Consider the following 16,805-nt stretch of genomic DNA (forward strand, 5'->3'; position numbering starts at 1 on the left):
GTAACAGTAAAAACAGATATATATGCTCAGATTTATTTTACAAGATTGCAAAGCCGAACACTGAGGCCAGGCTTGAAAACAGCATCTCTTGTCATACAATCAAAATATTGTACACACACAACACAGCTCGATGCTTCTCAAGTTCACCAGCATAACACCCAGTTTGTCAAACCTTCAGCATTAGAATTTTTTTTCAAGCTACAAATGAGAAACACAAATTTCATCCATAATGACAAGTGCTTCCTTCCTACAGACATCTCGCCGGGGGGGCAAAAATGCCAAATGTTTTTGGAGAGTGACATGAGAGTGCAAGACAACCCTTAGTAAAATATAGATATAAATCACAATTTAAACTGTGGCCAGGACTTTCAGCAATTAAGCACATTTCTACAGATACCTCCCCTCAAACATTCTGACTCGACTGTTCAGTAGCAGATGAACAGTGCCTCACCACTTTATTTCCAAGTATTCCAAGACTGGAAACTCTTTAAAATCATTCTGTATTTTCTTTATTGAGCCACTATAATTTAAAGATACAGCTACAAGTCCTCTTAGATAAAAGGAACGAGAGATGATTGCTTCAAGAGCAGGCCTTCATCGCACATATTTCAGCACAGCACCTCGGAGCAGTCAGCAGACAGACTGTAAAAGCCACGGTTTTCAGAAAGACAGGATGGTCTTGTGAATTATTTCGATGCACTCTCTGATTTCATCCTCCTTAATCACCAGTGGTGGTGCCAGACGGATGATGTCCCCATGAGTGGGCTTGGCCAGGAGTCCGTTATCGCGGAGCCGCAAACACACCTTCCAGGCATCGTAGTCTGCAACGACAGCAGAGAGAACAGGACACTGAGGGCATTTACACCACAGCAGAACAAGTGTCACAACTGCAGCACATGGTGTGTGGGGCCAGACTCTGTGTTTGCCATCCAGCAGCGAGATGGAGTGTGTTCACAGATGGAGTCACTCGGAGCAGCTCCCCGGAATCTGCACTGAGCAGAACTGCTGCAAAGTTCTGGGATTTGTCTCACAGGTCTGCCTCCAACACACAGAGAGTTCTGGCCCCTTCACAGCTCAGTGCTTGTCTAGATGGAGCAATACATTTAAAAAGAGGAGCCATGAAAAGGGGAGGTAAAGGAACATCTGGACAGGACTTGGGACAAAGTCACATTTGTGCAACCTGGATTTCAGTGCGTCATGTGCACGTCTTAGAAAATTACACCAACTCCTTACAGCACTTTATCCCTTGATAAAGAGCCTTGATATCCAGTTTTCTGATATAATTCGAGGTGTTAATCCCTAGAAACACACTCTCAGTCATTAACTTTTTTCTTCCTTGTACCCTCCCATATTCATTGTACTATTCTAACCATCCTGAAAGAAACCAACCTCGGCCAATCCTTCCATAATCTGGTAAAAACTAGTGTTCCAAATGTGGCCAGTTTTCTTCCAAGGAGGAGACAAAAGGGTATTTGTTGAGAGGTAGATTCACCATCAGGTTTGAACATTATCAAATCATAAAAGAATTCAAATGATTTTTAAAAAATTGTTCAGCCTTAATTAAAACCACTTACTTTTAACAGCACACACTTGAATAAATTTTCGGTAGGTACTACAGTACTATAGCCAAGATCTGAACACAAACATGATGCCTATATACCATCTCCCACCTACAACTTAAGCTGAAAAGTACTTTTTCATGCTGTGATGGTGCAGTTGACTGTATTTCCTCACCTTTGGTTTCCCGGATTACAATTGCATTTAACAGCCCCCTTCCTCTCACAGCAGTTACAATGTTGGACGGCGTCTTCATGAGCTCATTTCTTAGTAGGTTACCCATTATTTCTGCATTTTTTGCCAAGTTTTCATCTTCAATTACCTAAAGGGAAGTCAGATCTAGTCAGCTGAAGGGCACCACATTTGTTTTATGTACCATGCTGGAAGGGTAAATGACATTACAGCTACTGAGATACAAAAGCTGTTGCAGCCAGAGTGTCACTGCAAAGGCTGCATATCCCAGCAGATTGGTATCAAGCCTTTACTCATTCATTTTTACAAGAAACAATAATATTTTTGAAATTTTGTTCAAAACTGCCATTTGCAGTTATTTGCAAGTCAACAGTAAAGCTCTAAAGATTCTTAATCTCTCCAGATCTGATGAGGCTTTCTGAGTGACCTGCATCCCATGTAGTCAATTAGGCAGTCACAGAATAATTAAACTACACACTCTGGACAAATTTTAGCTTCTGTTTGAGCTCCAGTAGCACACACATTTTATCAGGCTCACAGAGCAGCCTCTGCTGGTATATCCAATATAATCCAATTTCAAAGTGTCTTCATGAACTTAGTGAAGCTATTTGACCAAATTTACATAAGTCCCTTGAAACTCCCTCTATATAAATTTTATTTTGACATTTAAGACATTAAGACCATAAGAACACAGGAATTAGGACACACTTCCAACAAAAACTTTAGAATTTGTTTTGTGATCTGTGCAGATAACCACTGCCAATTTTCCATTTGTACTTAAAGCTGGATTGATACTCCCAGCATAAGAAATAATATCATTTATTTAACCAAAGATCATGTCAGTGTGACACACTTTTTTCTTTGGATTCCAAAGCTTTATCAGGACACACAAACCTCCAGTGCTGCCATTGCTACACGGCAAGCCAATGGATTTCCTCCATATGTAGATCCATGTTCACCGGGCTTAATGGTCAGCATGATTTCATCATCACACAGTACAGCTGAGACCTAAAATGGGGAGGTCAGCAAATTCACTTACAGACATATTTAAAACACTCAACTTTAATATCTCTGAAGCAAACTTTTCCTCAGGGCTCGGGAAATTTTTAGCCTACGGTAATAAATTACATTTACATTCCCAGTTCTGTATACAGGAGAGAAGATCTGGCAATCCCCTAATTAATCCCTTAAATACACTTAGATATAGTGGTAACATGTAACTCCCAACTACAGCAGAGAGGCATTTCTCCAAACTGAATATTATTTCAAGACCTTAAGCTTCAACACTTGGTTTAACAACTCAGAAATACCTTCAATCAGCCAAAATAGTTCAAGGCATGTTGTAATTTCCAGCCTAATCAGCAGGAATTTAAGTCACTCCAAGAGGATAAAATCAGTCATGCAGACATGCCAAACACATGAAATCATGCCAGTTGTTCCAAAACAGCTCCATAACGTGTGTTTTAACATATATTAGTATTTTATCCTCTACAGAATTCATCTAGAAACTAATCACAGCAAGACTGTGATAAACTTACTCTCCAGAGAGAGTAAAAAAGACTAACCAGAAATTCCATAAGGAAAAGCTGACTACTGGACACTTATTTTCCTGACAGAAAAACAGCCATTTCAGCTAAAAAGGTAGTATTAGGTATTCCACTGTTTTATTATGTATCTCTCACAGGCTGGGCTGTCTGGTCATAAATCATAGCTAATCTTGTAAACAACAAATTCCAAGCACAACAAACATCAGAGTTATTGTTCTTCCAACTGGTAGATTTTCAGTGTTAATGACTAAAAAAATCATTATTCAACAAATGTTTGAATAATTTGATATTATTTCAGATTCTTGGTATTTCTTTGTTACTCACAGGATATAAGCCACCAGAAAGGGCCTTTCCAAGAAGAATTATATCAGGTCTCACATTTTCGTGGTCAACAGCCAGCATTTTCCCTGTTCTGGCTAAACCAGTCTGTATTTCATCAGCAATAAACAGAACCTTCAGAGAGACAAAAAGAGCAGAGATCAGACAATGAGTTTCACTCCCATCCCTAACTCAGTTCAAACAATACAGCTCTCTTTTTTTGAGGTATCACAACAATAATAAAGACAACTTTATTAATAATATGTCAATACCTTCCTCTGAATTATGACTAGCACTTGCAAATTAAGACTGAATTCTGTTGGAATAGAGACCACTGATTTTTAAACCAGAGATCACTGATAACCATTTTCTTTAGTGTTTCACTCTGTGACCCACTACTGTTACAAATTCTTGGCACTTATGCACTCCACCAACAAGGGCCCCTAATAGCCATGGTAATTATTAATTACTGCAGTAATTTGCTTTGGTCCCAAGAAACTTAGAATGTGAGAAAGAAATTAAAAGCTAAATTAATTTAAAATAAATGCAGTTCAAGAACATTCATCAGTAACTTAAACCAGTGACAGTGGCATGAAATAGTGAAAAATGTGCATTGCTAAGAAGTACTTTCTGGTAAGGTATTAGCAGGAAATACAAGAAGTATCCCTGCCCTATTCCACTGAAATAAAAGGAGATTATTAAATCATATATGAAGTCCTACACCCAGTATATAAGGATGACCTTACAAGATACAGCAGTAAACACAGCAATGTTTAAACCACGTTATTACAGTGAATTCCTTACATTGTGTTTTGTGCAGAGGTCCCTCACTCCTGTGAGATAACCCTTGTCAGGAACAACCACACCTGCTTCCCCTTGAATTGGTTCAACCATGAAAGCTGCCACGTTGGGATCTTGAAGGGCCCGCTGTAAAAATGGACATATGGGTGGGAAAGACAAAAAGAAAAAGCCTTTACTCAGGTCAAATTTGGAAAATACATGTAGCAGAACCTAATCCTAGCCCCAGTGTTTTTCCTTAAGGCACGATAATGGCATTTATGTCAAGCAGTTATCCCTGAGTGCCATTTCGGTTCCAACACAATGTCACTATTTGCCTTGCAAAATGAGCTGCTGTCCTCACTTGGGAAGGTACAAACCTTAAAAATTGCAGACTCAGATAAGCAGATTATCAGGTCAGTCCATAAATTACCTCAGAAATACACTCAGTTTTGCATGACCCTATACAAGACAAACAATTGCTCAACTCTCCCCTCAAACAAAAAAGAATGGAGCCTCTCCAGAACAATTTTACCTTAGAGCAAAGTCCACAGGTACATTCTTGCACTATCAAGTTCAAAAAGGTTTAGAAGTCCACGAGACATGAGAGATGTAATGATTCTCAGCATGAATTTACTACAGCTTTTCTCAGTATGGCCCCATAAACAGAATGGATTCAGCTCTAAGGAAGCCATTAAATACTTACAGGCCTTTCAAATGGGCACCCTGATGTAGGTTCAAACCTGAGCAAGCTTTTCCACACTGCAACTAAAACACTGAGAGACCTTTGTTTTTATCCTAACCAAACTCTAAGGAGACAATCAACTCTGTCCTACAATCACTCCAATCTCCACAGCCCAACTCCTTGTACAAAGCAGAACCAACGAAACTTTTTTGCTCACGGAGATGATGTACCCAGGTAACAGATTGGAAAAAGACCATCTTTAAGATCCCTTCCAATCCAAAACATTCTGTGATTCTGTGACAAAAGTGGCAATGCCAACATTCCAAGCCCTTCAGGACTATCTGTATTTGGCTGGAACTCTCTTGCCTCCCAGGTCCCAGTTCCAGCACCCCGTGGCTGCCACCAAGCCCAATATACCCTTTAATATATAAACCCACATTATGAAGGTGGAAAATTTTAGATAAATCAAGGTCAACCTTCTCCAACAGCTTGACAGGACAAAACTCAGGAAACCCAGGGAAATGCAGAATCCCTGGCATTTCAGTAGTTAAGTGAAACACCAGCCTAGCACGGTTTTAAGGATGCTGTGAAATGGAAATACTTATTTTCAACTGTGTGAATTCCAGTCATACAAGCACAGAATGGTTTGGATGGGAAGGCCCTTTAAAGCCCATCTACTTCCAACTTCCCAGCCATGGGCAGGGACACCTTCCACTAGACCAGGTTGCTCCAAGCCCTGTCCAACCTGGCCTTGGACACTGCCAGGGATGGGGCAGCCACAGCTTCTCTGGGCAACCTGTGCCAGGGCCTCACCACCCTCACAGGGAAGAATTCCTTCCCAATATCCCATCTAAACCTATTCTCTTTCAGTTATCTAGTCATTGAAGAATGCACAGCATTTCTGAGAAAAGTAGCTAAAGGTATTAGTTTCAGAAATCAAGTCCTGACTTTTGGAATGTAAGCTATGGATGGATCTGAATTCCATTATGGTTTATCTGTTGGTCTTCATTTGTACCTTGAATATCTTAGTGAGATGTGAGAGAAAACAGATCATGTGGTTTTTCTTTTACATCCTAAAGCAAAACTGAAAATCAAAACCAAAGCAGAATTTACACACATTTCCTATGCACATCAATAACATACATATTTCTTAAATAAATCTAGATACATGTATCTATCTTAGTGTCAAAGGGATAAGTTTCTGATTTGCTTTGTTATTTACGAAACAGACATTGCAAAATGATAAAATTGTCAAATACCTCAAGAGCTGGGAGGTCATTGTATGGGATCACTTCAAAACCTGGCATGAAGGGCCCAAATCCATCATAGCTGGATGGGTCAGTAGAGCTGGAGATGGCAGACATTGTTCTGCCCCAGAAGTTGCCAGCTGAAAAAAAAAGAGAGTGGGATTGTTACAAAACTGACCAAGAGCCAGAACAGTTTAAAGGACATCATACTTTCCATTTGTTAATGCATTTTAAGTTATCTAACATCAGCATATTATCATCCTTCTTCTAATTGTTAGCATTTTGTATTGATGTCATAAATATACCGTGTTGCTATATCAAAAGAACATATCAAAAAGCAAAATAAAATTATGCTCTAAGACCTGGCAAGTTTATTCAAAATAATTTCCTTAAATTTTGTTAGTAGTCTGAAAAATTGAAAATAAGTCAGAGAACATCTTTTTAAGGAAGATGTTCAGCTTTTATGTAAATATTAAATATAGCGGGGCAAATGAACACCGTTCCTAATTTAAGTCCTAAAAATAAAGCTGCCACTAAGCCTAAATCAGAAAATACACTCTGTGCATTTCAAAGGCCAAGAAAAACCCACTTATATATGTAAAAATGTTGTGATGTTGCACTAGTTTATTTAGAAACATCAGTTAAAATGTTCAGGAACCAACTGTCACTAAGTCAGTAATATCTTCATTTTAATAGTTCAGTGAAATCAACAGACTCTCAGATAATTAATAAGGTGTTTAATAAGAATAAGGAAGATTAAGGGTTCAACATCTTCACAGCATAATGAGCTTTCTCCTCCCCCACCAATTCCTTTGTGTAAGTGTGATCCTGGGGCAGAGGATGTTTCCACTCTGCAGGTAACCCCATAAACAGCACTACACTGAGCACCACACCCTGTCCCCCAGCACAACCTGTCACCCCAAGGTTATGTGAGAGCAATTCCCTGTAACCCCAAAGCCCAGGAAGCAGAGCAGTGGATGTGCTGAAGGCAGCCTGTCTCCACCTGGATGCTCCAGTCTCCACAGTGCCTCACTACCCAGCACAGAATCCATGCTGAGTTCTCTAAACTGATGTTCAAAGGCTTCCCCTTAGCTACCCAAGAGAGTTCTTTTTCCTGCCAAAATGGAGGGAGTATCCACTTTATCAAGATGAGAAGCACTTACTATAAGTAAATTGTCTGAAGAGCAAAATAAAATATATGCAGAAGAAAAGGAAGGAGAAGTACATTTGTTCAAAGAACTCCCAGAAGAAATTTTAAAAAAATCTCTATTCAGTCCCAGAAAACATAATGCAATTTTCAACTATGAATTGTAATTTACAAATGCTGCCTAATGGCACTTATGGTTCAAGTACTATATGTACCAGAAGTTAAAACTAGTATTTGCAGCTGTAGCAACCTCAGGGAAAAAGGTCAATATTTAAGTAGTAAGCTTTGTTCTGAAAGGTTTAATAAAATACAGAATCATTGAACAACATTAGCATTGACGAGAATATTTTATCTATAACCAAAGAACACTATATATATATATATATATATATATATATATATATATCAGATTTTCTTATTATATATGGGTTTTTTTCCACTTTTTTATTTAGCTAAGCACGACAGTCTCTTCAGGGGCAGGTAACTTCTCCCTGTTATGGAGCCAAGTAGAGCAGGCAGGTAAAGGGAGGAACTATTTCAATAGAGAATCAGGGCCCAATATTTACTTCAGCAATACTGCTTTTACTTTCATTATATGATCAAGACTCCAATATGGCTTTACTGGGTTAATGTCAATCTCTGGAAGACTTCAAGGATGCAAAGAAAACCACTGGTAGGGTGAAGCCTAAGAGGGAAGCAGGTTTAACCCTACTGTGCAACCTATGAGAGGCACGGCAGCAATTTGAGGAGTGATTTCACAAAAAAGTTATACAAAAGACAAGCAGTTAAGAATAAAAAGATACTAAGCTTCAAGTGGTTAAAAGAGCGTGGAGGACTGAGTGTACTTTCCACGTGACTTCAGGCTGCCTCTCAACAATCCAGTGTCCAGAGCTCTCTTCCTCCTCAATGCCTCAACTCATAACACAGAGTTTTAAGGAGGTTGATCAGCTTTTAACACTTTACATACCTGCAAAAATAATTTTAGCTTTGTATTTTGGGACTCCTTTCACAGTATATGCCCATTTCCGAGCCAGTTTACAGGCAGTTTCTCCAGCTTCCACTCCTGAAACACAAAGCAGCACCATGATCACTCCTGTACATGAGAGGCCATCAATGCAGTACCAAGTGTTACACAGCTGCTGAATCTCACAGACAAGAAATAAAATGGAAATGAAATCATTTCTTCACCTGTGTTCATTGGAAGAACTTTGTTGTAATTGAACATTTTGGTGACGAGCTCCTCATATTCACCAAGTACATCGTTGTAGAATGCCCTGGATGTCAGGGTTAGTTTTTCAGACTGAGCTTTCAGAGCATCCACGATTTTTGGGTGACAGTGACCTTGATTAACTGCACTGTAAGCACTCAGAAAGTCAAAGTACTTTCTACCTTCAACATCCCACACATAAACACCTGGGAAAACAAACATATGGTCAATACACAAAATAAAAGATGACATGAGATAATACTAAATGGTATAAACTAAGGGTTACAACACAACCTGGCCAATTTAAATGGTATTCTCTCTATCCCTGAGGGCACTCCTGAAAGGGCCTCTAGAAAATAATCATTTGACAAGGAGATCACGAGCAACAAAACTAGTACAGTATAAATAAGGAAACGAAAAAAGAAGCATTTCCAATATAAAGCTGCCATTCCATGGAGTTAGTAATATCACACTATTACCTCCCCTCCAAGTCTCTGTTTTAGGCACTAAAAGGTAGATAGAGAAGAAAACTTCTACAAGAGAATTAACTGGAGGTCATAAAATAAAGAACAAAATCAACAGAACCCAAATAATCTCAAAACTCAAGAGGCTGAAGGCTCTGAGCTGTCAAAACGTGCCCTGAAAAAGAGAAACTATTGGATCACTATGCTGATAGCATTTTAACATAAACTCACAGGACAAAAAAGCCCCTTAAACATAATTAAAGACCAGAGTAAATTTAAATTAAGCAATAATACAGGAACAGTACACAAGGACTTAAATAGGGTTCCAATGCACCTTTTCATGTTCACATTAACATTAAACCTCCCCAAACAAGGCAAAAGAAGAAACAAAGTTGCTTGACAATTTTCCTGCTGAATTATTCTGGAGATTATCGGAACTTTGACCTTTATTTAGATAAAATATTTTAGAGACATCACCATTTTATCAGATGGCTTCATGCATAATGATCCAGCTCTCTAACCAACAATTAGCTGTCTTTATTTCACCGACTATCACAATTCCACCCTAAAAAAATACCCAACAAAGGTTCAGAAACTGATCCCATCCCACCTGCACAGACACATCTCCTCCACAACACTCAGGGAAACCTAAATAAAATACCTTTCCCTCTTTCCAGAGCAACAGGCAGCGGGTGATAGTTGTGGGCACCATATTTAGCCTCACGTTCATAGATCGACTCAGAGGAGACGGGCCTTTGAACGGTTTTTTTGGGAGCAACTGAGGCAGCAGAACTCAGTGATGCGTGGAGACCTCGAGAGAGAACAGCAACGCTCTGGGGGCGGCTCAGCTTGGAAAACATGATGGACCTCAGGTATTCTGATATAGATCTGAGGGGGGAAAAATAAAGACAGTTAATAATTAGCACTAACGACGCTTCGGATGTGACTGAAGGGGTTTTACTGCCAGGATTACGGGTTTCCCAACTCTTTTGCAACTCAAGCAAGAAAGCTTATGTGAAGTATAAATTAACGTGGGATTAAGTCCAAACTAGTATTTTCTTTCTATTTTAATGTACACTCACAGAAACAGAAAGAGAACTAAGCTGTGTGACTCACCGAGTCTATGAACTGGTTACACCATTTTTCCTGTAAGAGCTCTTTTTTCACTGTGCCTTAATTTGGGTTTACTAATATAAACTACAGTAAGAAAGTTAAGTTCATCAAACTTCTTTTTCTACTGAAATGCCTTTTTTCTGCCAAAGACTACTGTAAGACCAACCTTGTCACAAAATTAGAAAGTAAATAATACAATACTGGGAAGAAGCACCGGACACAAATCACCTTTAGCTGATAATATTAACAAATGTGATAAAAGATTGATTAGTTTTAACTGAGATCAGCTTTAAGAAGCAAAATCTGTAACTTTTTACATAAATTGCATTCTGGATTTTAAAATGTTGCATTCTGGATTTTAAAATGCTGCCAACTATATAAAGCACTCAGTGTTAATACTTTTTTAAGACCATCATTCTGTTTAGCCCAGAGAGGAGAAGGTTTTGGGGAGATCTTAGAGCCCTTTCCAGTGCCTACAGGGGCTCCAAGAGAACTGGAAAGGGACTTTGGACAAAGGCCTGGAGGGACAGGACAAGGGGGAATGGACTTAAGCTGAAGGAGGGTCCATTCAGATGAGATATTGGGAAGAAATTCTTTATTGTGAGGGTGGGGAGGCCCTGGCACAGGTTGCCCAGAGAAGCTGTGGCTGCCCCATCCCTGGAAGGGCCAAGGCCAGGTTGGACGGGGCTTGGAGCAACCTGAGATGGTGGAAGGTGTCCCTGCCCATGGCTGGGGGGTTGGAACAAGATGAGCTTTGAGGTCCCTTCCAACCCAAACCATTCTGGGATTCTGTGATCAAAAAACAGATGGAAAGTAATCATATGTCAGATATTAATGATTATTAGAGCACTCTCTATTTTCTTAGTAAACTCAGCAATTTTCCCTGAACATACAACCTTGTACTGTTACCATCCATGATAATCTGAGGGTTTCATGAGACAAATGCACTTGGATTTCTTCTCTGTGCCTGCACCTCAGACAACACAAAGATACATCCCAGAGAAGAAAAAGTGAGTTGGCACTTTTAAAGCTGTCCAAACAAGCTCTCCTCACAGCAGGGAACAGCAGAGAGCCACCAAGAGCTCTCAAAGCTCAAGTTTCTAGTCTTGCAGAACATCACATTTATAAGCTGCCAAATGGTTTAAGCCCCAAAGGAGGATCACAGATTACAATAAGTACTCTGAGTATGAAATGCAGCCTCCTCTGTATCACACTCCACAGCAAACTGAAGAGCTGAGCAGCCTTGACACTGCTGCAGCACCCAACCAAAGCATATCGTAAAACCTAACCAAAATATAGGTGTTAAATGCCAACAAGAGAATGCAAGGATGGTTTACACAAGGGTGCTGTTATTTCAGGCTCCTTGTAGAGACAGAAGTGTTAAGTCATGGATTTATCCCTAATTTATTTTGGAAAAGATCACCCCTTGAACAGAGAGGCATTTCTTTCAGCAAACTCCTCAGGTATTACTTTGCTGCTCCTCACTTCTAACCAAAGCCAAAAGACTATTTGCTCCACCTACTAAAATCAGCTACCAAAATCCAAGAGTTTAGGAAGAGTCAATAGTCTCCATTCCAGCAGGAGATGAACAGCAGCTGCACAGCTCTGGGCATGTTTCCAGCTGTTAAATATTAGACATTTGTGTTAATACTTTTCAAGATGGTTATTCAAAGATTCTGCAAACAAAAAAGACAAATAATTCTCTGTGCAAGAAAAAATTCTGACCACACAAAATTGCAACCTGCTTAAGTACTAAAATGTAATTGGTCTGTGACAGCCTGGCCCCTGGCACACCTCCATGGCAGAGCAGCTAATCCTGTCACAAGCTTCTGCAGATTTCCCAGACATTCCTGAAATAATGGATGTAAAGAAACTAAACTCTCATCTGCCCTGTATCAGAGAGGTACCTTTCTGCATGAAGAATTACAGATCCCCAGTTTGAGGTTCTTGTTTTACTTCTTTCAAAGAGGCTGGAAAATAGCAATCAGAATTTTTTAAAAGGGCTTTCCCTTCCATGAATAGAAATGTCCTGCAAACTGTGCTAGTGAGACTACACCATTTTATCCAAGGTTTAGGAGATTACATGGAGTAGGGCTGAGTGAAGCTGGGAATTAAAGACGAATCTGAAGTTAAAAGGTGGAGAAAAATCTGGTTTTGATGATACATAAGAGAAGATGAAGAAATTTCAGGAAAGATGAGGGGCAAAATAAGGAAAAAAAAAATAAACAAACCAAATGAAGAAACCCAATCTTGTTACCAACCATGAGGAAGTGAGAAATATGATCGTGCCCTGAAGCAGGCAGCACAGGAATCAGAAGCCAGGGAATTACACCAAGTGGAAAAGGTCTTGCATCAGAAAAGAAGAATCACCCAAAGCACAGTTGTGAAAACTTGAACAACTCTGCTCAGCTGTTGAGCAAGAATATCCAGACAGGGGCCAGTGCCTGCGATTTCACAGGTAAATTGAATGGTTGTACATCCCCAACCCTGACAGACACTGAAGCACATACCAAGGTAAATGGCAGATACTGTCAAATACATAAAAACAGTCAGAGTCATGTTGATACAGCAGAGAGGAATCAGTGCCACACTGCTGCCTTTACCAGCTGAATGAAAGGGGGTGAACGTTCCAGGGGACAAGCAGGAGGGACAGCAGTGTGGACATGCCAAGCTACCTTTGCAGACATCAGGAACAGCTCAGGACCTAAACTGGCAGAGAACAATCCCGAATCACAGAATCAGTTTGGTTGGAAAGGACCTCCAAGATCATCAAGTCCAACCTATGACCCAACACCACCTTGTCAACCAGAACAGTGTTGATTGCCACGTCCAGTCTCTCCTTAAACACCTCCAGGGACGATGACTCCACCACCTCCCTGGGCAGCCCCTCCCAACGTCTAATTATCCTTTCTGTGAAGAAATTCCTCCTGATGTTCAACCTAAACCTCTCCTGGCACAGCTCGAGGCCGCTTCCTCTCATCCTGTCCCTTGTTCCCTGGGAGCAGAGCCCGACCACCCTCCTGTTAGGGTGTTACAGAGAGCGAGAAGGTCCCCCCCGAGCCTCCTTTTCTCCAGCAAAAGAAAAAAAAAAATAAAAAGCAATAAACCCAGCAGTGAAACAGGAGATCTCGCTCGCCATCCCCCTGCCAAATCCAACGTCAAAGACATTGCAGAGGCAAAGCTGCGGCACCGCGGGCCTGACACAGCACAGCGGAGGGACGGGGCTGTCACCGCCCCCGCTCCCCGCACCGACACAGCGCCCGCGGGAGCGCTACGGGGCCTTGGCGACGGGGCCGGATCGCAGCCTGCCGGGCCGCGGGAGGCGGGAATGTCCCCCGAGGGAGGGCCGGGCGGGCCGTACCTGGAGCCGGAGGTGCTGCCGGAGGTGCTGCCGGAGGTGCTGCCGGTGCCGGGGCCCGCGGCGAAGAGGAGGCGGCGGCCGCGGGCCTCTGTCACTTCTCCTCGCCCCGCGCCTGACGTCACCGCCTCTGCGCCCGCCGATTGGCTGCTGCGGATGATTGACAGCCACGGCCCCCGCGTCCGGCCCCGCCCCCCGGCCCTTGTTGGGGGGGGCTCTCCCCGCCCCTCAGAGCGGGGGCTCCGCTCCCCTCTGCCGAATTGCCCCCGGGGACTGTCCGAAACACACTCGCCACTGTGGAGAAAATTAACTCTACCTCAGCCAAAACCAGCACAGGAACAGTCCTTGTGGCCACGGAACCCCCACAAACCTCGGCGAGGTGAAGCCCCCCAGGCCCTGCCCGAGTGCCCTCGGGTCGCTGTCACCAGCCCTTGGCCCCGTCGGGGAAGGTGCTGCAGGAAAGGGCGAGCACTGAGTAAAAACTGAGAGGGACTAGGAAATGGGAACTGTGTTGGGATGGTGGTGGTAACTCTGCTGGCAGCTGTAAGTTGCTGCCATGGGATAAGAGAATCGTAGAATGATTGGGTTGAAAGGGACTTTCAAATCATCCAGTTCCATGCCCTGCCACGGGCAGGGACACCTTCCACTATCCCAGGTTGCTCCAAGCCCCGTCCAACCTGGCCTTGGACACTTCCAGGGATGGGGCAGCCACAGCTTCTCTGGGCAACCTGTGCCAGGGCCTCCCCACCCTCACAGTAAAGAAATTGCTCCTAATATCTGATCTAAACATACACTCTTTCAGTTTGAAGGTGTTCCCCCTTGTCCTGTCCCTCCAGGCCCTTGTCCAAAATCCCTCTCCAGCTCTTTTGTAACCTGTCTCGTCCTGGAAGGGGTTCTAAGTTCTCTCTGTAGCCTTTTCTTCTCCAGGCTGAACAATTCCGATTCTCTCAACCTCTTCTCCTAGCAGAGGTGTTCCATCCTCATAATCATCTTTGTAGCCTCCTCTGGACTTACTCCAACAGGTCCTTGTCCTTCCTGTGCTGAGGACCCCAGAGCTTGACACAGTGTTCTAAGTGGGGTCTCACAGAGCAGAGTACAGAAGAACAACAAGAGTATTTTGCTTTTTCTCTTACCCACCCCAACAGGAAGGAAAAAAAACCCAAAACAAAACAAAACCCCACCAAGCGAAAAAAACCCCTCAGTCTTAGCAGTAATGAATTCTGTGTGCCTCTTGCTCTTTGTTCATAGATTGTCCTAACAAATTTATCCGTGCTGGAAAAGAGTTTATTTCTTCCACAAAGAAAACAATATCCTAGTTGACACACAGAATTTGCATATCTTCCCTGCACTAAACAAGCCCTCATTTGAAAATGTTCCTGAATCTTGTCATATCTTCTAACCAAATTGCCCAAACCTTGGATGTCAGGGAGCAGCACTGCTTATGCCTTGGGAGAAAAATGTCCCTGATGTGCAATCAGCTTGATGCAGCGAGGACTGGGAGGAGAAAAGATAATATTGTGCTCTTTATAAACACACAGAGAGTTAGGCTCAATTTGCTAATATGTTTATGTCTCCTACTAGCCTAATTCTGCCAACAAAGTGCCCTACCTTTGCTGCCAAAGGTGGGTGGAGAGCATAAAGCACCAAAAGGTGGTGCCTTAGGGGCTAAATTGCAAAACACATTTCAGAGTCATGGCTGTTGAATGAGTACACATTTGTACTGTACCCAGTTTCTTAAATCCAGAGGCAGTTATTATCTAGGAGCTATTGAAACCCCTTTATTTTAATTGAAGTTATGATTTTTTTGTGAAATCCCTAAAATTTGAAGGCTGAAAATAAGCAGTGACCCCTCTGTTTTGAGCACTACACTTGGTCCCAGCTCATTCTGCCCCTCTGCTCCACTCTGGTGAGACCCCACCTGCAGTGCTACATCCAGCTCTGGGGTCCCCAGCACAGGAAGACATGGGCATGTTGGAGACAGTCCAAAAGAGGCACCAAGGTCACTAGAGGGGTGGAGCATCTCTACTATGAGGAAAGGCTGAGGAATTGGGATTGTGCAGCCTGGAGAAGAGAAGGCTTTGGGGTGACCTAATTACAGCATTCCAGTACCTGAAGGGAGCCCACAAGAAAGATGGAGAGAGACTATTTACAAGGGAATGCAGTGACAGGACAAGGGGGAATGCCTTCAAACTGACAGAGATATTAGGAAGAATTTCTTCCTAGTGACAGATGAGATATTAGGAAGAAATTCCTCCCTGTGAGGGTGGTGAGGCCCTGGCACAGGTTGCCCAGAGAAGCTGTGGCTGCCCCATCCCTGGAAGGCTGGATGGGGCTTGGAGCAACCTGGTCTAGTGAAAGGTGTCCCTGCCCATGTCAGAGGGTTGGAACTGGATGATCTTTAAGGTCCCTTTCAACCCGAACCATTCTGTGAGATCTGGTGTAAAGAGGAAAAATGCATAATTTTGTTTGTTATAAACTCACGTTTCTCAAAGCACATCCAGACATTCATAGTCACCTCCAGGCACCCTGCTATGTGTAGGGTCTGAATGATTTTCAACACGAGATTGTCACCTGCAGGAGGTTTGTATTTCCTTTATTTTTTTACTAAAATTGCATCAGAAAGCATAATACTTTCAGTTCTGAGACACTGGATGTGTTACACTACACTATAGACCCTCTGCATTTCTTCAACCAGACTGATAAAGTAATTCCCTGATTTTATCATTTTCACCACTCATACGGTCACTCCCACAAATTGGGCAGCCTGAATAGCCAAGGATCTTTAAAGTTTCTAGGGAAATGGGAAATGGGAGATGTTTCCTTTTTTCCCCACTTAATGCCTTGAGTATTTAAAGGCAAACCAGACAGTGAAGAGTAGATTGTGTACAGTAAACAGAAAGAAAAGTCATCCTGTCTAATGTCAGAATTTTATGTCCCTTGGATTCTTCATACTCTGGTTCATAAATTCCTTTAGCCGTGATTAAAAAATTTGAATAATCAGTCTATCAGTCAAAGTGAGAGGATTTCTAAAAGGATATTTCAGTGCCATCGAGTGGGGTTTTCATGTTAAGAAAAAAAACATGCTCCCTCTCATATGACAATTTTTACTCTATAAACAGAAAACACTTTTTGCTACTGCTACATGCTTCATTTTTCTTCAGTTTTATACATAATTATGTTGGATATATTACCA

General features: G+C 42.0%; 1 protein-coding gene across 1 annotated transcript; it reads right to left on the reverse strand.

The window, feature by feature from the left end:
• OAT (ornithine aminotransferase) lies at nucleotides 1–13,735 on the reverse strand. Its single transcript, XM_017809246.1, has 10 exons — nucleotides 13,616–13,735; nucleotides 9,803–10,029; nucleotides 8,659–8,883; nucleotides 8,438–8,533; nucleotides 6,336–6,463; nucleotides 4,419–4,541; nucleotides 3,621–3,749; nucleotides 2,644–2,757; nucleotides 1,735–1,879; nucleotides 1–821 (listed from the first exon to the last, which is right to left on the reverse strand). Exons 2-10 carry the CDS (start codon nucleotides 9,999–10,001, stop codon nucleotides 661–663), a joined length of 1,320 nt encoding a protein of 439 aa, XP_017664735.1. The 5' UTR covers nucleotides 10,002–10,029; nucleotides 13,616–13,735; the 3' UTR covers nucleotides 1–660.
• Between the last annotated feature and the right edge of the window lie 3,070 nt (nucleotides 13,736–16,805).

This window comes from Lepidothrix coronata, unplaced genomic scaffold (genome assembly GCF_001604755.1).
Source record: "Lepidothrix coronata isolate B3197 unplaced genomic scaffold, Lepidothrix_coronata-1.0 Scaffold25, whole genome shotgun sequence".
NCBI lineage: Eukaryota > Metazoa > Chordata > Aves > Passeriformes > Pipridae > Lepidothrix > Lepidothrix coronata.